General features: G+C 36.3%; 2 protein-coding genes and 4 non-coding genes across 6 annotated transcripts; 4 read left to right on the plus strand and 2 right to left on the minus strand.

Annotated features, from left to right (window-relative positions):
- The first annotated feature begins 100 nt into the window (after window positions 1-100).
- LOC123419074 (DNA-directed RNA polymerase subunit beta) lies at window positions 101-11341 on the plus strand. The gene has a single exon (XM_045107123.1). It carries the CDS (start codon window positions 7365-7367, stop codon window positions 10593-10595), a length of 3231 nt encoding a protein of 1076 aa, XP_044963058.1. The 5' UTR covers window positions 101-7364; the 3' UTR covers window positions 10596-11341.
- TRNAM-CAU lies at window positions 444-517 on the minus strand. The gene has a single exon. It is a non-coding gene; the product is annotated as a tRNA-Met (tRNA).
- On the plus strand, window positions 2481-2552 carry TRNAT-GGU. The gene has a single exon. It is a non-coding gene; the product is annotated as a tRNA-Thr (tRNA).
- TRNAY-GUA lies at window positions 3203-3284 on the plus strand. The gene has a single exon. It is a non-coding gene; the product is annotated as a tRNA-Tyr (tRNA).
- Window positions 6129-6199, minus strand: TRNAC-GCA. The gene has a single exon. It is a non-coding gene; the product is annotated as a tRNA-Cys (tRNA).
- A 1533-nt stretch (window positions 11342-12874) lies between the features above and the next one.
- LOC123419073 (DNA-directed RNA polymerase subunit beta'') lies at window positions 12875-18022 on the plus strand. Its single transcript, XM_045107122.1, has one exon. It carries the CDS (start codon window positions 12891-12893, stop codon window positions 17322-17324), a length of 4434 nt encoding a protein of 1477 aa, XP_044963057.1. The 5' UTR covers window positions 12875-12890; the 3' UTR covers window positions 17325-18022.
- The last annotated feature ends 3004 nt before the right edge of the window (window positions 18023-21026 follow it).

The raw sequence follows: 21026 nt of genomic DNA on the forward strand, positions 1-21026 counted from the left end.
AATTTATCAAAGTACTATGATAAAAAGTTTAGTCTAGTTAATTGTTTAACTACTTATATTAAATTAAGTATTAATTAAGTATTAGTCTAGTGCCGTATCCCTTACTATATTTACCCTTCCTTTGCATCCCCCTCAAAAAAAGAGGGCGCTCCGGAGGCAGAAATAGAACTAGCCAACAGAGCCCCAAAATTGGGTATTAACTGAGACAAACAACGGGCAAACTGTTTTTAAAAGGAAGGGAGAGGTAGACTGTCCCTTTCATTTCATTTTTATTTTCTGCAAGGTAGGGAGAAGCCTTGCGCCTTCTTTTTGTGAAGGCAAGTGGCTTCGCAAATTGCTCAATTTTGCCCTCTAGGGCCCGGAACTAATGAATAAAAAAGGGTTGGATACGCCCCTCTACCATATCTAGAGAAATAGAATACTCCTTTTATAGAGACTGCTAAGTGCGGAGACGGGAATCGAACCCGTGACCTCAAGGTTATGAGCCTCGTGAGCTACCAAACTGCTCTACTCCGCTCTGTAGTACCAGAAACTGGTGGACAAAAAAGGCTTGAATACAAGCCTTTAACATGTCTAGACAAATAGAATACTCCTTTTATACAGAATGGAGCGGGTAGCGGGAATCGAACCCGCATCGTTAGCTTGGAAGGCTAGGGGTTATAGTCGACGTTGGTTGATTATTTTTAACGTCTCTAATTCAAAACCGAACATGAAATTTTGATTTCATTCGGCTCCTTTATGGATATTCTCACCACTTAACATCTATGTCAGCTTTTCTATTTGAATGGAACCAAAGCTCTCTGCTTTCTAGATGATCCTTATAGAGTAGGAGATAGAAATTCTATCTAAATCCATCTAATCTACTTACTTCGTTCCCTAATTTCATTCAAGAGATCCTGAGGAAAAGAATTGGGTTTCCACCGAGCTGAAACAATATGCGGATGGTTCTAGTAAACCAAAACTATCGTTTTTTAGCTATTTGGCTTCCTTATCCTTTAACAAAAGAAGATTTAGTTACGATTGGAAATCAACTTTTTTGTATCTTCATCCATAGATCCTTTACTCATATTTTCAAAATTGGAATACTTAAATCCAATGCAAAATTATGCTTCGCGACTCTGTACTCATATCATAATCCAATTTTTATTTTGGATGCAATTTAAATTAGTTTTTGGGTACAAATCGCCAGAATGTATATTCTTCCTCAATATGCTATTGAGAGGAAAAGGATTTAATCCTTTATAAGAACTAAAGTTTTCATCGGAATATAAAAAAAAACTTAAGGATGCCTTAAGTATATCATTTCAAATTCAGTTATTAATAGAACGAATCACACTTTTACCACTAAACTATACCCGCTACATTGTATATTATGGTATAAATGGTACCCTTTGTCAAGGATAGCCATTTGACAAGGAGGCTAATTCCCCCTTATTGAATCAGATGGAGAAGGTTCATGACACTGAGCCATTGGTACTTCTACTTCGATCGCGCGCCTTTACTTTAGGATTTAGATAGCCCCTCTCCCTCTGGTCTGTAAAATAAATCTCTTCTTACCCTGCTAATAGCGCCTGAACCAAATGTATTTATTTTGATTAGGATCCTATCCTATTCTACGGTTACGACTACAATAATCATTATTTACTTTGCGAGGACGTAAGTGTGCCAGACTGCTAAATTGTTTTATTATTCCTACAATATAAACTAGGGGATATAGGGGGTAACACTGTCCCTATAAATTCCTTTTTTCCTTTTCTTTTTTGTCCAGAATTGAACAAAAAAGAAATTATAGAAGATGTTTTCTTCCCCCATTAAGTCCGAGCCATAGAGTAAGAGTGAGATGAGTTTTCCAAATTCATCATAGACTTTCCCTATGGCTTGATAGAAGTAAGAAGCAAAGAGTTGTAACTTAAAGAGTCGTAACTTAAAGAAAAAAACGGACAGGGCTGACAGATTTACCTGATGTAAAGAAGATCCTAAAAGTCTATGATTAGTCGACTCTCTCCATTTAACACTTTCCTCTCTCTCCTTTTTTCCACTGACTCAATGCTAGTTTATTAGATTCTTGTTTAAAAGAATCAAAAAAGTTCAATAGAACTAAGAACACATAAAAAATAGCATAGAGGATCAAGGCCATTACCAAAAGTTCCTCCCAAGGATCCTATCCTATTGGGTATCTGTTCCCTGCCTTTTCCCGCTAGGATTGGAAATCTTATATTTTCCATATACCATTGAATCCTTGGGGTTCCAGAATCCGCCTATTTTACTAGCCTTCGGAAACGGAAAACCATGAACCAAGAAGAGTTGGGTATGTTTTTTTTTCTTAATTTTATTTTGAGCTCTCAAGATATCAATACATATACAATCTATACATAATGTCTCTCTCTATATCTCTATATATTATATATATATAATATGTACATTATGCAGTAGACCCATAATGGGAAATCAAAGTGGCAAATTTTTGAATTAAATAAAAAGCCCTTTTAACTCAGTGGTAGAGTAATGCCATGGTAAGGCATAAGTCATCGGTTCAAATCCGATAAAGGGCTTTTTAAATTAGTGGTAGAGTAATCTCGTGCTAAGACGTAAGTCATTGGTTCGAATCTGATAGAGTACTTTTCTACTAAATTGATTCGCTTTTTTCTTTGTTTTTGAAGCTTTCTCTTTAGAGAATTTTATGACTTAGTGCGGGATGAATGCATTTTTGGTCTGAACACTAAATGAAGCACGGAATGGAAATAAAAAAAAAATTGGACTCTTTTTCATCTTATCTTAGATCAATAAAATAACTACCTGTACTGAACTAATCTAGAATCCCTTTTAGTAATCCATTCTTATTCTATACATTTAAAATGAATTTCCCTAAAAGGTAGAGGATGATCCATGAATTAATCTAACCATCAACTAAAAAAATCCTAGATGAAAACATAGCAGAAAAGTTAGAAAAACTCTTTGCTTTGGATCTAGTTATACTTTTCGAGTATATTGACAATTCAAAAAAACTGCTCATACTATGATTATAGTATAATCACGAGCGGTTGTATATGGCCCTATCGTCTAGTGATGCCCCTATCGTCTAGTGGTTCAGGACATCTCTCTTTCAAGGAGGCAGCGGGGATTCGACTTCCCCTGGGGGTAGGGAGTATTATGAAAGGAGGTTAATCATAGATTAGCAAAAACCCTAGAATAAATTCTTCCTGGGTCGATGCCCGAGTGGTTAATGGGGACGGACTGTAAATTCGTTGACAATGTCTACGCTGGTTCAAATCCAGCTCGGCCCAAAAATCTAGGGCTTCGTGAATATGAACTAAATCCTTTTGTTTTTCTCCCATAAAATAAAATGTCTGATCTATAGAAATAAAAGAGAAATAAAAAAGGGGATTTTTTTTTCTAATCCATATCTCTCTCATTCCTTTCTTACAAACAAAAGAGTTTTTCTTGTTGAAGGGTGGATTATTATCCATTTTTAGTGATAAAAAATCACGACATACTAGTTATGTCACTCTCACTATACCCACGTATAATATAATATTAATATGTGGGTATGTAGTATATGATTCGTCTATTTCTTAGAGTACGACAGACGAATCGAATCTTCTTATGGTTCTATTTAAGAATGGGTATGCCATACACCCCGCGGGGATTGTAGTTCAATTGGTCAGAGCACCGCCCTGTCAAGGCGGAAGCTGCGGGTTCGAGCCCCGTCAGTCCCGAACTAGGGTTCAATGAATGGAGAAATTCATATTTCCTTTTTCCATGAAAAAAAAGGGGCAGGGAGCAAGATCAAATACCCATAGGGCACCCTTACTTCACTTTTTTATTTTGCATCTCTCATTAAAGAGGGAGGGAAGGAGTATAGGAATTTTTTTCACTACTCCCGATCGATAAAGATAAAGAAAGACACACATACGATATGTGGATTAGTAGAATTTTAGGATATTACTCTATCTTTCTTTATGATGATACCATCCTCATCTTAATTTCCTATTCCACTGTTATGGAATAGAGTACCGGTATTTTACCGGAATCCATACATAAATTGTATTCCCTTTTTATTTCAGACCTCTTTTCCCCATCTCACTTCTACTGCTTATTTGGATGTCTATGTGACCCATAGAAAGTTGCTCATATAATACATACATAATTGTATGTATAACTATAAGAAAAAGGAAGAGAAATTGTATAAGATTAAGAAAGCTCGTGGGTTAGAGATATAGAAAAGAAAAAGTAGAAAAAAAAGGATTAAAAAAGAGGGAATTCCTAATCCAATCAAAAAACCCATTTTGGTCTTAGTATGGATATAGGATCTTCCTATGTTATACTATATAACTCTCATCCATGAATTGATTTGATAGATCCGATATTCATAATATTGAATTGATTCAGTATTATCAGAATGCAAGCCCTACCCTTGAATTTACAAGATACCCCTTTTTCCTCTCCATGGGATTACATCCCGAGTTATTGTGAAAATAAAAAATAAAGAGGTTATGGAAGTCAATATTCTCGCATTTATTGCTACTGCACTGTTCATTCTAATTCCTACTTCTTTTTTACTTATTATTTATGTAAAAACAGTCAGCCAAAATAATTAAGTGGAATTCCAATTAATCATTGAAGAAATGAAAAAGGGATTAAATAAAAAAAATCCAAGTCTTAAATGAAAGGATCTGGTTGGAATCTTAAAGTGTGGTAGAAAGAACTACATATAGTTTTTTCTACGACACTTTAGAGTCTTTCTATTATATTATCTTTGAATCTACATAGAATAGATTAGTAGATTGAAATAGTTAAGTAGTCTAATTCAATTTCTTTTTTCATTGCATCCACTTAATTTCAATCAGGTCAAAATAAAAAAATCGAAGACAATTCTTGACCAAAGAATCCATGGAAGGAAAGAAAAATAATATAAGAATAGACTATAGTAAAAAGTAAAAGGAAAAAACCAGCGAATCTTTCATGCTTAAATATCCCGCGAGATGCTTCAAAAGAGAATAAAAATTATTCTAAGAATAAAGAAAGAGTATAAAACAAATGGAAAATGTGTGATATGCCGTGAATAGTTCCGTGGAAGAAAGTCTAATTTTCTTATGTATAGAACTTTTTTTAACCATTAGTCATTTCTAGTAGAAATTCTTAATTGGTATAATGGCTCTTTCTTACAATACAAGAGTTTCTTACAGGAGTGAAACAAAACTAAAGAAAAAGATTAAAGAATAACGTTTGACAAAATAATTAATGCAAAACGATCAATTAAAAAAAGAATTGATACAACAATTTGATTACTTAATCAATTAGTAGTATCGTATCCCTAGAGTCCACTCCTTCCCCATACTACTAGTGAAAGAGAAAATGTAAAGACTACCATTAAAGCAGCCCAAGCGAGACTTACTATATCCATCTAAATTATGTCTCCTATTTCTATGAAGGGATTATTCTACTATTGATCAATAATCATAGTGGAATCAAGGGTACAGAGTCAAAAAGGGCTTCTGCCCTAAGGCCATGGATCAATCAGTTCAAGGAATTTACTCCTAACAAATTCTTATAGGAATTCTTGTAGAATTAGAGAGCATTAAAAATACGATACTATAAAGCCCTTTTTTCCTTACCTTAAAAAAGAAAGAGTACGGGAATGATGTCCTGAATAGAAGAAGCGGGAATAGGAAGATTTTTTATTCCTTTTGTTACTCTAGTGTATGTAGGTCACATAAGATGTACGATAAAAAAATGTATGATAATTAGGAAGTCTTGATATTCTTTCGTGGAGTCCCTTCTGGAATCTTAGATTGAAAAAGAGAAGAATGCCCCTTAGGGACCTTTCTTTGGATACCAAGATTTCTGACATCTTATCCTCGTATTTAAAAATTCTCAAATCGAATCAATTAAGAACCAATTCAAATTCATATAATAAAAGAATAAGGAAACACTACCTCACCCCTATTGATAACCATTTTGGCCACTACCGCCAAAACAAACCCTAACCCTAGTTTAAGGATAGAACTATGGTATGGTTTCTCTAAACCCAGTATCGGCAGGCTTAGTTACTCTCTTGCCCGAACTTATGCGAAGTAAAAATTGATTGAATTCGATCAGTACTAGAAAACCTAAGTATTTTATTGATCAGGCGGCACCCAGATTTGAACTGGGGATAAAGGATTTGCAGTCCCCTGCCTTACCGCTTGGCCATGCCGCCAAAAAATCCGATCGAAAATCTAGAAAACAGCAAGTATTCATCCACGTTTTCTTACGAAAAGCCCCTTTCTTTTATTTTGAATATAATTAAACTTACTTTTTTCCAATCTTTTTCAAAAAAGATACTCCTGCTTTTTTTGATCCAGTTTCGATTATTCTCCTCGATAGATTCTATCTTAAAACATACATTGCTAACACAATAAAACTTCCCATTTCTTTCTATTGAGATGAAAAAGAAGAAAAGTGGATTTCTAGTCACAGGCTGCAAAATTCAGAACAAATTGGAACCATTAACTAGAATTCTCTTTCTTTTTTGAATTGCAGTAGTGAACTACTCTTAAATCGGTATTATCTCCCCCCCTTCAATTTCAATGGCATAATAAAATATTATGGCTTTATGCTTAATCCGTGTATAGGTGAACTTTAGGTCCGAGCAGCATTATTATCCAAAGATCCCCTTTATGTACATATCTCTATGGGGAATCGTGCTTTAATTTTTCAAAGTATTAAATTAAATATCTTGAATAAAAAAAGGAAATTTGCTCTGATATTAGAGTATAACCTGACTATCTTGGCCTACCCAAGTGAAATTACGATAAAAGAAAAGCATGGATATGGGGAGAGGTGGATAATTAGATTGGCATGTACTTAAAAAAGGGACTTACTTTATTTTAGAATTCCACAATGAAATACTTAATTTTCTAGCAATTATACTACTCCGATCCGAAATAAAAAAGAACCCTCAAATTATTTTTAGAAATTAAAGTAAGCACGCTATTCTAAATCGAAGTAAAGTAAAACTTTCTAGTGTATTATATTACGGCTTTATTACATTCATAGAAAGGGGATAAAATGAGAAATCTTTGCCATTCAATCTGATTAGAATATTATAAAGTATAAGTGGCATAATTTTTTTTGTAGGAATATTTTAGCAATTCATTTTCATTTCATTTGTACCCCTGGTAAACTAGAATTTTCGTCGAAATGGTCTCTATTCATATGTATGAAATACATATATGAAATACGTATGTGGAGTTCCCTAGAATTTCATGTGATTCAGTAAACAGAATATAGATTCCATGATTGCTAGATCAATCCGTAGGGATTGATGAAGAGTGAGCTGATAATGGAATTTTTCTTTGATAAACAGGAAACTTAAGATTAAGATGCTCCGGAATGGAAACGAGGGAATGTCCACAATACCCGGATTTAGTCAGATCCAATTCGAGGGATTTTTTAGGTTCATTAATCAAGCCTTGGCAGAAGAACTTGACAAGTTTCCAACAATTAAAGATCCAGATCACGAAATTGCATTTCAATTATTTGCGAAAGGATATCAATTGCTAGAACCCTCGATAAAAGAAAGAGATGCTGTGTATGAATCACTCACCTATTCTTCCGAATTATATGTATCTGCGAGATTAATTTTTGGTTTCGATGTGCAAAAGCAAACCATTTCTATCGGAAACATTCCTATAATGAATTCCTTAGGAACCTTTATTATAAATGGAATATACCGAATTGTGATCAATCAAATATTGCTAAGTCCTGGTATTTACTACCGCTCGGAATTAGATCATAAGGGAATTTCTATCTACACCGGGACTATAATATCAGATTGGGGAGGGAGATCGGAATTAGCAATTGATAAAAAAGAAAGGATATGGGCTCGCGTGAGTAGAAAACAAAAGATATCTATTCTAGTTCTATCATCAGCTATGGGTTCGAATCTAAGAGAAATTCTAGATAATGTTTCCTACCCTGAAATTTTCTTGTCTTTCCCGAATGCTAAGGAGAAGAAGAGGATTGAGTCAAAAGAAAAAGCTATTTTGGAGTTTTATCAACAATTTGCTTGTGTAGGTGGGGACCTGGTATTTTCGGAGTCCTTATGCGAGGAATTACAAAAGAAATTTTTTCAACAAAAATGTGAATTAGGAAGGATTGGTCGACGAAATATGAATCGGAGACTTAATCTTGATATACCTCAGAACAATACATTCTTGTTACCACGAGATGTATTGGCCGCTACGGATCATTTGATTGGAATGAAATTTGGAACGGGTATACTTGACGATGACGATATGAATCACTTGAAAAATAAACGTATTCGTTCGGTTGCGGATCTGTTACAAGATCAATTCGGATTGGCTCTTGGTCGTTTACAACATGCAGTTCAAAAAACTATTCGTAGAGTATTCATACGTCAATCGAAACCGACTCCCCAAACTTTGGTAACTCCAACTTCAACTTCAATTTTATTAATAACTACTTATGAGACCTTTTTTGGCACATACCCATTATCTCAAGTTTTTGATCAAACGAATCCATTGACACAAACTGTTCATGGGCGAAAAGTGAGTTGTTTAGGTCCTGGAGGGTTGACGGGGAGAACCGCAAGTTTTCGGAGCCGAGATATTCATCCGAGTCACTATGGGCGTATTTGTCCAATTGACACGTCTGAAGGAATCAATGTTGGACTTACTGGATCCTTAGCAATTCATGCGAGAATTGATCACTTGTGGGGATCTATAGAGAGTCCGTTTTATGAAATATCTGCTGAGAAAGCAAAAGAAAAAAAAGAGAGACAGGTGGTTTATCTATCACCAAATAGAGATGAGTATTATATGATAGCAGCAGGAAATTCTTTGTCCTTGAATCAAGGTATTCAGGAAGAACAGGTTGTTCCAGCTAGATACCGCCAAGAATTCTTGACTATTGCATGGGAACAGATTCATGTTAGAAGTATTTTTCCTTTCCAATATTTTTCTATTGGGGGTTCTCTCATTCCTTTTATTGAGCACAATGATGCGAATCGGGCTTTAATGAGTTCTAATATGCAGCGCCAAGCAGTTCCACTTTCTCGGTCCGAGAAATGCATTGTTGGAACTGGATTGGAACGCCAAACAGCTCTAGATTCGAGGGTTTCCGTTATAGCCGAACGCGAGGGAAAGATCATTTCTACTGATAGTCATAAGATACTTTTATCAAGTAGTGGGAAGACTATAAGTATTCCTTTAGTTAACCACCGTCGCTCTAACAAAAATACTTGTATGCACCAAAAACCTCGGGTTCCACGGGGTAAATCCATTAAAAAAGGACAAATTTTAGCAGAAGGAGCTGCTACAGTTGGGGGGGAACTTGCTTTAGGAAAAAACGTATTAGTAGCTTATATGCCATGGGAAGGTTACAATTTTGAAGACGCAGTACTAATTAGCGAACGTTTGGTATATGAGGATATTTATACCTCTTTTCACATCCGGAAATATGAAATTCAGACGGATACGACAAGCCAGGGCTCCGCTGAAAAAATCACTAAAGAAATACCACATCTAGAAGAACATTTACTCCGCAATTTGGACAAAAATGGAGTTGTTAGGTTGGGATCCTGGGTAGAAACTGGTGATATTTTAGTAGGTAAATTAACGCCTCAGATAGCGAGCGAATCATCATATATCGCAGAAGCTGGATTATTACGGGCCATATTCGGCCTTGAGGTTTCCACTTCAAAAGAAACTTCTCTGAAATTACCTATAGGTGGAAGAGGGCGCGTTATCGATGTGAAATGGATCCAAAGGGACCCCCTCGACATAATGGTTCGTGTATATATTTTACAGAAACGTGAAATCAAAGTTGGGGATAAAGTAGCCGGAAGACATGGGAATAAAGGGATCATTTCCAAAATTTTGCCTAGGCAAGATATGCCCTATTTGCAAGATGGAACACCCGTTGATATGGTCTTCAATCCCTTAGGAGTACCCTCCCGAATGAATGTGGGACAAATATTTGAAAGCTCGCTCGGATTAGCGGGGGATCTGCTAAAGAAACATTATAGAATAGCACCCTTTGATGAGAGATATGAGCAAGAGGCTTCAAGAAAACTTGTGTTTTCAGAATTATATGAAGCCAGTAAAGAAACAAAAAATCCATGGGTATTTGAACCCGAGTACCCGGGAAAAAGCAGAATATTTGATGGAAGAACAGGCGACCCCTTTGAGCAACCTGTTCTAATAGGGAAGTCCTATATCTTAAAATTAATTCATCAAGTTGATGAGAAAATTCATGGGCGTTCTACTGGGCCCTACTCACTTGTTACACAACAACCGGTTAGAGGAAGAGCCAAGCAAGGGGGACAACGAGTAGGAGAAATGGAAGTTTGGGCTTTAGAAGGATTTGGTGTTGCTCATATTTTACAAGAGATACTTACTTATAAATCTGACCATCTTATAGCTCGCCAAGAAATACTTAATGCTACGATCTGGGGAAAAAGAATACCTAATCATGAGGATCCTCCAGAATCTTTTCGAGTGCTCGTTCGAGAACTACGATCTTTGGCTCTAGAACTGAATCATTTCCTTGTATCTGAAAAGAACTTCCAGGTTAATAGGGAGGAAGTTTGATCGGAATAAATATAAATTCTTTTCTTATTTCTATTTTATGATTGACCAATATAAACATCAACAACTTCAAATTGGACTCGTTTCCCCTCAACAAATAAAGGCTTGGGCTAACAAAAACCTACCTAATGGAGAAGCCGTTGGCGAAGTCACAAGGCCCTCTACTTTTCATTATAAAACCGATAAACCAGAAAAAGATGGATTGTTTTGCGAAAGAATCTTTGGACCCATAAAAAGCGGGATTTGCGGTTGTGGCAATTCTCGAGCGAGCGGAGCTGAAAACGAAGACGAAAGATTTTGCCAAAAATGCGGGGTAGAATTTGTGGATTCTCGGATACGAAGATATCAAATGGGATACATCAAACTCGCATGTCCCGTGACTCATGTGTGGTATTTGAAAGGTCTTCCTAGTTATATCGCGAATCTTTTAGATAAACCTCTTAAGAAGTTGGAGGGCCTAGTATACGGCGATTTCTCTTTTGCTAGGCCCAGCACTAAAAAACCCACTTTTTTACGATTACGAGGTTTATTCGAAGAGGAAATTGCATCCTGTAACCACAGCATTTCTCCCTTTTTTTCTACCCCAGGCTTTGCAACATTTCGAAATCGGGAAATTGCGACAGGAGCAGGTGCTATTAGAGAACAATTAGCAGATTTGGATTTGCGAATTATTATAGAGAATTCTTTGGTCGAATGGAAGGAATTAGAAGACGAGGGGTATAGTGGAGATGAGTGGGAAGATAGAAAAAGACGAATAAGAAAAGTTTTTTTGATTAGACGCATGCAATTGGCGAAACATTTTATTCAAACAAATGTAGAACCAGAATGGATGGTTTTGTGCTTATTACCGGTTCTTCCTCCCGAATTGAGACCTATTGTTTATAGGTCTGGAGATAAAGTAGTGACTTCAGACATTAATGAACTTTATAAGAGAGTTATCCGTCGGAACAACAATCTTGCCTATCTATTAAAAAGAAGTGAATTAGCGCCAGCAGATTTAGTAATGTGCCAGGAAAAATTGGTACAAGAAGCCGTGGATACACTTCTTGATAGTGGGTCCCGCGGGCAACCGACGAGGGATGGTCACAATAAAGTATACAAATCACTTTCAGATGTAATTGAAGGTAAAGAGGGAAGGTTTCGCGAGACTCTGCTTGGGAAACGGGTCGATTACTCGGGGCGTTCTGTCATTGTTGTGGGTCCTTCGCTTTCATTACATCAATGTGGATTACCTCTAGAGATAGCAATAAAGCTTTTTCAGCTATTTGTAATTCGCGATTTAATCACGAAACGCGCCACTTCTAATGTCAGGATTGCTAAAAGGAAAATTTGGGAAAAGGAACCCATTGTATGGGAAATACTTCAAGAAGTTATGCGGGGACATCCTGTACTGTTAAATAGAGCACCTACTCTGCATAGATTAGGCATACAGGCCTTTCAACCCACTTTAGTAGAGGGGCGTACTATTTCTTTACACCCATTAGTGTGTAAGGGTTTCAATGCAGACTTTGATGGAGATCAAATGGCTGTTCATCTACCTTTATCCTTGGAAGCTCAGGCGGAAGCCCGTTTACTTATGTTTTCTCATATGAATCTCTTATCTCCTGCTATTGGGGATCCTATTTGCGTACCAACCCAAGACATGCTTATCGGGCTTTATGTATTAACAATTGGAAAGCGTCGAGGTATTTGTGCAAATAGATATAATAGTTTCAGAAACTATCCAAATTTAAAAGTCAATTACAATAATAATAATTCTAAGTATAGGAAAGATAAAGAACCCCATTTTTCTAGTTCTTATGATGCACTGGGAGCTTATAGACAAAAACTAATCAGTTTAGATAGTCCCTTGTGGCTACGATGGAACCTGGATCAACGCGTCATTGGGTCAAGAGAAGTTCCGATTGAAATTCAATATGAATCTTTGGGGACTTATCATGAGATTTATGCTCACTATCTAATAATGGGAAATAGAAAAAAAGAAATTCGTTCGATATACATTCGAACCACTCTTGGTCATATTTCTTTTTATAGAGAAATAGAGGAAGCCGTACAAGGATTTAGTCAGGCCTATTCATACACTACCTAAACAAGAAAGTTAGATTCGGCGATGCCCCTCCCCTTTGCTTTCGGGGGGCATTCCGATTTCCCTAGTATCATCATTATTTGCCACGCGAATCCAGATTGAGATTGAGGCAATTAAGTTAATTAAATTTTCGAATCACTGACTCAGGCCCATTGTCGAATCCTACTCAGCAATTGTCGAATCCTACTCAGCCGAAAAGGGGGTACTTATGTATGGCGGAACGGGCCAATCTGGTCTTTCATAATAAAGAGATAGACGGAACTGGTATGAAACGACTTATTAGCAGATTAATAGATCATTTTGGAATGGGATATACATCCCATATACTGGATCAACTAAAGACTCTGGGCTTCTATCAAGCCACTACTACATCGATTTCGTTAGGAATCGAGGATCTTTTAACAATACCCTCTAAGGGATGGTTAGTCCAAGACGCGGAACAACAGAGTTTTCTTTTGGAGAAACACTATTATTATGGGGCTGTACACGCGGTAGAAAAATTACGCCAATCTGTTGAGATATGGTATGCGACAAGTGAATATTTGAAACAAGAAATGAATTCAAATTTTCGGATAACGGATCCTTCTAATCCAGTCTATCTAATGTCTTTTTCAGGAGCCAGAGGAAATGCATCTCAAGTACACCAATTAGTAGGTATGAGAGGATTAATGTCGGACCCTCAAGGACAAATGATTGATTTACCTATTCAAAGCAATTTACGCGAGGGACTTTCTTTGACAGAATATATAATTTCCTGCTATGGAGCCCGCAAAGGGGTTGTAGATACTGCTGTACGAACAGCAGATGCTGGATATCTTACACGTAGACTTGTTGAAGTAGTTCAACATATTATTGTGCGTAGAAGAGATTGTGGTACTATCCGAGGTATTTCTGTAAGTCCTCAAAATGGGATGACGGAAAAACTTTTTGTCCAAACACTAATTGGTCGTGTATTAGCAGACGATATATATATCGGTTCACGATGCATTGCCGCGCGAAATCAAGATATTGGAATTGGATTAGTCAATCGATTCATAACTGCCTTTCGAGCACAACCATTTCGAGCACAACCAATATATATTAGAACCCCCTTTACTTGCCGAAGCACTTCTTGGATCTGTCAATTATGCTATGGCCGGAGTCCTACTCATAGTGATCTGGTGGAATTGGGAGAAGCCGTAGGTATTATTGCGGGTCAATCAATTGGGGAGCCAGGGACTCAACTAACATTAAGAACTTTTCATACTGGCGGAGTATTCACAGGGGGTACTGCCGACCTTGTACGATCCCCTTCGAATGGAAAAATCCAATTCAATGAGAATTTGGTTCACCCCACACGTACCCGTCATGGACAGCCTGCTTTTCTATGTTATATAGACTTGCATGTAACTATTCAGAGTCAAGATATTCTATATAGTGTGAATATTCCCTCAAAAAGCTTGATTCTAGTGCAAAATGATCAATATGTAAAATCTGAACAAGTAATTGCGGAGATTCGTGCCGGAACGTCCACTTTACATTTTAAAGAAAGGGTACAAAAGCATATTTATTCTGAATCAGACGGCGAAATGCACTGGAGTACTGATGTTTACCATGCGCCCGAATATCAATATGGTAATCTTCGTCGATTACCAAAAACAAGCCATTTATGGATATTATCCGTAAGTATGTGCAGATCCAGTATAGCGTCTTTTTCACTCCACAAGGATCAAGATCAAATGAATACTTATGGTAAAAAAGATAGGGAAATTCTTGATTATTCAACGTCGGATCGAATCATGTCCAATGGCCATTGGAATTTGATCTATCCTTCTATTTTTCAAGATAATTCAGATTTGTTGGCGAAAAAGCGAAGAAATAGGTTCGTCATTCCATTACAATATCATCAAGAACAAGAGAAAGAACTAATATCCTGTTTTGGGATTTCGATTGAAATCCCCTTTATGGGTGTTTTACGTAGAAATACTATTTTTGCTTATTTTGACGATCCCCGATACAGAAAAGATAAAAAGGGTTCAGGAATTGTTAAATTTAGATATAGGACCCTAGAAGAAGAATATAGGACTCGAGCGGAAGACTCAGAAGAGGAATATGAGACCCTAGAACACGAATACAGGACCCGAGAGGACGAATATGAAACCCTAGAAGAATCTAAATATGGAATCCTAGAAGACGAATACGAATATGAAACCCTAGAAAACGAATATGGGAGCCCAGAAAACAAATATGGGAACCCAGAGAACGAATATAGGACTTTAGAGAAAGACTCAGAAGAGGAATATGGGAACCCAGAGAGCAAATATAGGACCCAAGAGGACGAATATGGAACTTTAGAAGAAGACTCAGAAGACGAATATGGCAGCCCCGGGGAAAGCGGCGAGGAAAAATATGGTACTTTAGAGGAAGACTCAGAAGAAGACTCAGAGGACGAATACGAGAGCCCAGAGGAAGATTCCATCTTAAAAAAAGAGGGTTTGATTGAGCATCGAGGAACAAAAGAATTTAGTCTAAAATACCAAAAAGAAGTAGATCGGTTTTTTTTCATTCTTCAAGAACTTCATATCTTGCCGAGATCTTCATCCCTAAAGATACTTGACAATAGTATTATTGGAGTGGATACACAACTCACAAAAAATACAAGAAGTGGACTAGGCGGACTGGTCCGAGTGAAGAGAAAAAAAAGCCATACGGAACTCAAAATATTTTCCGGAGATATTCATTTTCCTGAAGAGGCAGATAAGATATTAGGTGGGTGTTTGATACCGCCAGAAAGACAAAAAAAAGATTCTAAGGAATCAAAAAAAAAGAAAAATTGGGTCTATGTTCAACGGAAAAAAATTCTCAAGAGCAAGGAAAAGTATTTTGTTTCCGTTCGCCCTACAGTGGCATATGAAATGGACGAAGGAAGAAATTTAGCAACACTTTTCCCGCAGGATCTCTTGCAAGAAGAAAATAATCTCCAAATTCGACTTGTCAATTTTATTTATCATGAAAATAGCAAGTTAACTCAAAGAATTTATCACACAAATAGTCAATTTGTTAGAACTTGCTTAGTAGTGAATTGGGAACAAGAAGAAAAAGAAAAGGCTGGTGCTTCCCTTGTTGAGGTAAGAGCAAATGATCTTATTCGCGATTTCCTAAGAATTGAGTTAGTCAAGTCCACTATTTCGTATACACGAAAAAGGTATGATAGGACAAGTGGAGGACCGACTCCCCATAATAGGTTAGATCGCGCCAATAGCAATTCTTTTTATTCCAAGGCGAAGATTGAATCACTTAGCCAACATCAAGAAGCTATTGGCACTTTGTTGAATCGAAATAAAGAATACCAATCTTTGATGATTTTGTCGGCATCCAACTGTTCTCGAATTGGTTTATTCAAGAATTCAAAACATCCCAATGCGATAAAAGAATGGAATCCTAGAATTCCTATTCTAGAAATTTTTGGGCCCTTAGGGGCTATTGTAGCTAGTATATCGCATTTTTCTTCATCTTACTATTTACTAACGCATAATAAAATCCTGCTAAAAAAATATTTGTTCGTTGACAATTTGAAACAAACCTTCCAAGTACTTCAAGAACTTAAATACTCTTTAATAGATGAAAATAAAAGGATTTCCAATTTCGATAGTAACATAATGTTGGATCCATTCCTTTTGAATTGTCACTTTGTCCATCATGATTCTTGGGAAGAGACATTGGCAATAATTCACCTTGGACAATTTATTTGTGAAAATGTATGTCTATTTAAATCGCACATAAAAAAATCTGGTCAAATTTTCAGTGTAAATATGGATTCCTTTGTTATAAGAGCAGCTAAACCTTATTTGGCCACTACAGGAGCAACTGTTAATGGTCATTATGGAGAAATCCTTTACAAGGGAGATAGGTTAGTTACGTTTATATATGAAAAATCGAGATCTAGTGACATAACGCAAGGTCTTCCAAAAGTGGAACAAATCTTTGAAGCGCGTTCAATTGATTCATTATCCCCCAATCTCGAAAGGAGAATTGAGGATTGGAATGAGCGTATACCAAGAATTCTTGGGGTCCCTTGGGGATTCTTGATTGGAGCTGAGCTAACCATAGCCCAAAGTCGTATTTCTTTGGTTAATAAAATCCAAAAGGTTTATCGATCCCAAGGGGTACAGATCCATAATAGACATATAGAGATTATTATACGCCAAGTAACATCAAAAGTGCGGGTTTCCGAAGATGGAATGTCTAATGTTTTTTCGCCTGGGGAATTAATCGGACTATTGCGAGCGGAACGAGCAGGGCGAGCTTTGGATGAATCGATCTATTATCGGGCAATCTTATTGGGAATAACAAGGGCTTCCCTGAATACCCAAAGTTTCATATCTGAAGCAAGTTTTCAAGAAACTGCTCGAGTTTTAGCAAAAGCTGCCCTACGAGGTCGCATTGATTGGTTGAAAGGCTTGAAAGAAAACGTAGTTCTGGGGGGGATTATACCTGTTGGTACCGGATTCCAAAAATTTGTGCATCGTTCCCCACAAGACAAGAACCTTTATTTCGAAATAAAAAAAAAAAATCTATTCGCGTCGGAAATGAGAGATTTTTTGTTTCTCCATACAGAATTAGTTTCTTCAGATTCTGACGTAACAAACAATTTTTATGAGACATAAAAACCCCCATTTAACATTTAACCCTAAGGATACATAAAACATATTTTTTACTTTACTAGACTTTTGAACTTAGAACACTAACAGGTTAAATTTTAGATTTTTAAGATTTTTATTTTAATAAGTAAAACAAGTCAGTTAATTCATTAAATTAAGGTTTTGTTTATACCATGTATCAATGTATCAATGGCCAACTCTTAGTACAAGGTTCTCTCAGAACAATTATTATTTTATTTATTTCAAGCTATTTCGGATCTTTCTTAATCTTCAAAAAGAAATAAATTCCGTAATGGAATGTTAGGATGAAAAAAAAAGGAAGTGTGGAAAAAATGACAAGAAGATATTGGAACATTAATTTGAAAGAGATGATAGAAGCAGGAGTTCATTTTGGTCATGGTATTAAGAAATGGAATCCTAAAATGGCCCCTTACATTTCGGCAAAGCGTAAAGGTACTCATATTATAAATCTCGCTAGAACGGCCCGTTTTTTATCAGAAGCTTGTGATTTAGTTTTTGATGCAGCAAGTCAGGGAAAAAGTTTCTTAATTGTTGGTACCAAAAAAAGAGCAACAGATTTAGTAGCATCAGCTGCAATAAGGGCTCGTTGTCATTATGTTAATAAAAAGTGGTTCAGTGGTATGTTAACGAATTGGTCGATTACGAAAACTAGACTTTCTCAATTTAGAGACTTAAGAGCGGAAGAAAAAATGGGAAAATTCCACCATCTCCCAAAAAGAGATGTGGCAATCTTGAAGAGAAAATTATCTACCTTACAAAGGTATCTCGGCGGGATCAAATATATGACGAGATTGCCAGACATTGTGATCGTCCTTGATCAGCAAAAAGAGTATATAGCTCTTCGGGAATGTGCCATTTTGGGAATTCCTACTATTTCTTTAGTCGATACAAATTGTGACCCGGATCTCGCGAATATATCGATTCCAGCCAACGATGACACTATGACTTCAATTCGATTGATTCTTAACAAATTAGTATTTTCAATTTGTGAGGGCCGTTCTCTCTATATAAGAAATCGTTGATTAAGAATATATAGTGAATTCTTGGACAACTGCGTAGATTTATGGAATGACTTACTATATCTTTTTTTGCATAGAATTTGTTTTGCATAGAAAAAAGAAGGGGAATATTGATATATATTAGAGGGTATTGATATATATTATGATCTGATGTGCTTTCTTGGTATCCTAAATATCAAATTAATAGTTCAAGTTGCTGAGTTGAGAAAGAGATGGTTGAATCAAAAGAATTCCTTTTTTGAAGTTCAATTTTTATCAGAGGACAATATGAATATTATACCTTGTTCCATTAAAACACTCAAGGGGTTATACGATATATCGGGTGTAGAAGTAGGCCAACACTTCTATTGGCAAATAGGAGGTTTTCAAATTCATGCCCAGGTACTCATCACTTCTTGGGTCGTAATTACTATCTTGCTAGGTTCAGTTGTCATAGCTGTTCGGAATCCACAAACCATCCCGACCGACGGGCAGAATTTTTTTGAATATGTCCTTGAGTTTATTCGAGACTTGAGCAAAACTCAGATTGGAGAAGAATATGGTCCCTGGGTTCCCTTTATTGGAACTATGTTCCTTTTTATTTTTGTTTCAAATTGGTCGGGTGCTCTTTTACCTTGGAAAATTATAGAGTTACCCCATGGGGAATTAGCAGCGCCCACGAATGATATAAATACTACTGTTGCTTTAGCTTTACTCACGTCAGCGGCATATTTTTATGCTGGTCTTAGCAAAAAAGGATTGAGCTATTTCGAGAAATATATTAAACCAACCCCAATCCTTTTACCAATTAACATCCTAGAAGATTTCACAAAACCATTATCGCTTAGCTTTCGACTTTTCGGGAATATATTGGCGGATGAATTAGTCGTTGTTGTTCTTGTTTCTTTAGTCCCCTTAGTAATCCCTATACCGGTCATGTTTCTTGGATTATTTACAAGCGGTATTCAAGCTCTTATTTTTGCAACATTAGCCGCAGCCTATATAGGTGAATCCATGGAGGGTCATCATTGAATTGACTAGTTTTGGAATATAGTATTTTTTTTTTCAGCTTAGCTCAATTCATGCATGGTTCCAGATAATCTGCTTGGTTGCAATAGTTAGAAATGCGTATGAATATATAGCCTAGAGTTGTAGGAGAGAGAATAGAATAGACTATATTATGGAATTTTCAAAGTATATATGCATTAAGGAGGGTGGAGTCAGGCTAGATCTATACTATAATAAATATCCTTAATATCTATAAGTGGAGTCCTCTTTTATGCGGGTTTCCACTTTAAGCAATGATTTTAGAATCCGATTCAATAGAAAATGAGAAAATATGCAAACAAAATAGAAGAAACAAATGTATATAGGATATTGATATTATATTATATATTCCTAGGTTAGATTCATTATCTAATCCGATATATGGATATAGAATTCCCTTCTATGTAGTTCGGACAATTCACATTTCAATTTGATTTCAATTTGTACTTTTTAGTTACTTTACTTCTCCCCAATAGAGCTTAGAAGTAAGAATTTTTTGGTTGATTGTATCCTTAACCATTTCTTTTTTTTTGACACGAGGAACTACTCACCATGAATCCACTAATTGCTGCTGCTTCTGTTATTGCTGCTGGATTGGCCGTAGGGCTTGCTTCTATTGGACCTGGAGTTGGTCAAGGTACTGCTGCAGGACAAGCTGTAGAAGGTATTGCGAGACAGCCAGAAGCAGAAGGTAAAATACGAGGTACTTTATTGCTTAGTCTAGCTTTTATGGAAGCTTTAACAATTTATGGACTAGTTGTGGCACTAGCGCTTTTATTTGCGAACCCTTTTGTTTAATCCTAAAAAAAAAAGTTCTTTCGATTTCGATTAGATACTTTTTTCTTTTTTTAGTAAATTGGTATTTGCTTCCGCAATTCCAATTATATCAATACTTTATTTAATTTACTCCTATTTATTACTCCTGGAATTATCTATTTATCGGGACAGATAATACCGCATTCTAGGAAGGGCTGAGTTGAGTATGATTAATTTAGAAGATATGCTCGCCTTCTTATTTCCCGTCCTTAGTTTAGGAAAGTGGAAAGTTTTTTCCTTTTATTTTAGGAATTTTGGGAACGGAACATTTCAACAAAGGAAGCCTTTCACCGGTCAAACAAGACCTAAGACTTAATCTAAAAGAAATTACTAGATTGAATCTATTTGCATTAAAAAAACCGATCAAAAAAGGGCGAGCGAAGTAAGTGATCGAAAAACTTTGTTCTTTGTTCGTCCTATCTATAAGAGGAGAGCATATGAAAAATGTAACCCATTCTTTCGTTTTTTTAGCTCACTGGCCATCCGCTGGCAGTTTCGGGCTTAATACCGATATTTTAGCAACAAATCTAATAAATCTAACTGTAGTGGTTGGTGTTTTGATTTTTTTTGGAAAGGGAGTGTGTGCGAGTTGTCTATTTCAAGAATAGATTGGATCTATCCGGCTGCACTTTAGAATATTTTTTAGTATTTTTCGGATAAATAAGAAAAGGGTGCACGATCTCGACGAATTACTTCTGAATAAATTCAGAAATCATATGGAAGAACCATAGCATTTCGCGACTCATTGGTAAATCAATTTTGATTCTCTATAAACCAAGAATGTGAGACCATTAACACGGTTAAAGCTAAACTGCTTGAAGTCCAG

The sequence above is a fragment of the Hordeum vulgare genome, unplaced genomic scaffold (genome assembly GCF_904849725.1).
Source record: "Hordeum vulgare subsp. vulgare unplaced genomic scaffold, MorexV3_pseudomolecules_assembly, whole genome shotgun sequence".
Lineage (NCBI taxonomy): Eukaryota > Viridiplantae > Streptophyta > Magnoliopsida > Poales > Poaceae > Hordeum > Hordeum vulgare.

Coding starts and splice junctions, on each gene's coding strand:
- LOC123419074 (XM_045107123.1), top strand. CDS start 7,365: ATGCTCCGGAATGGAAACGAGGGAATGTCCACAATACCCGGATTTAGT.
- LOC123419073 (XM_045107122.1), top strand. CDS start 12,891: ATGGCGGAACGGGCCAATCTGGTCTTTCATAATAAAGAGATAGACGGA.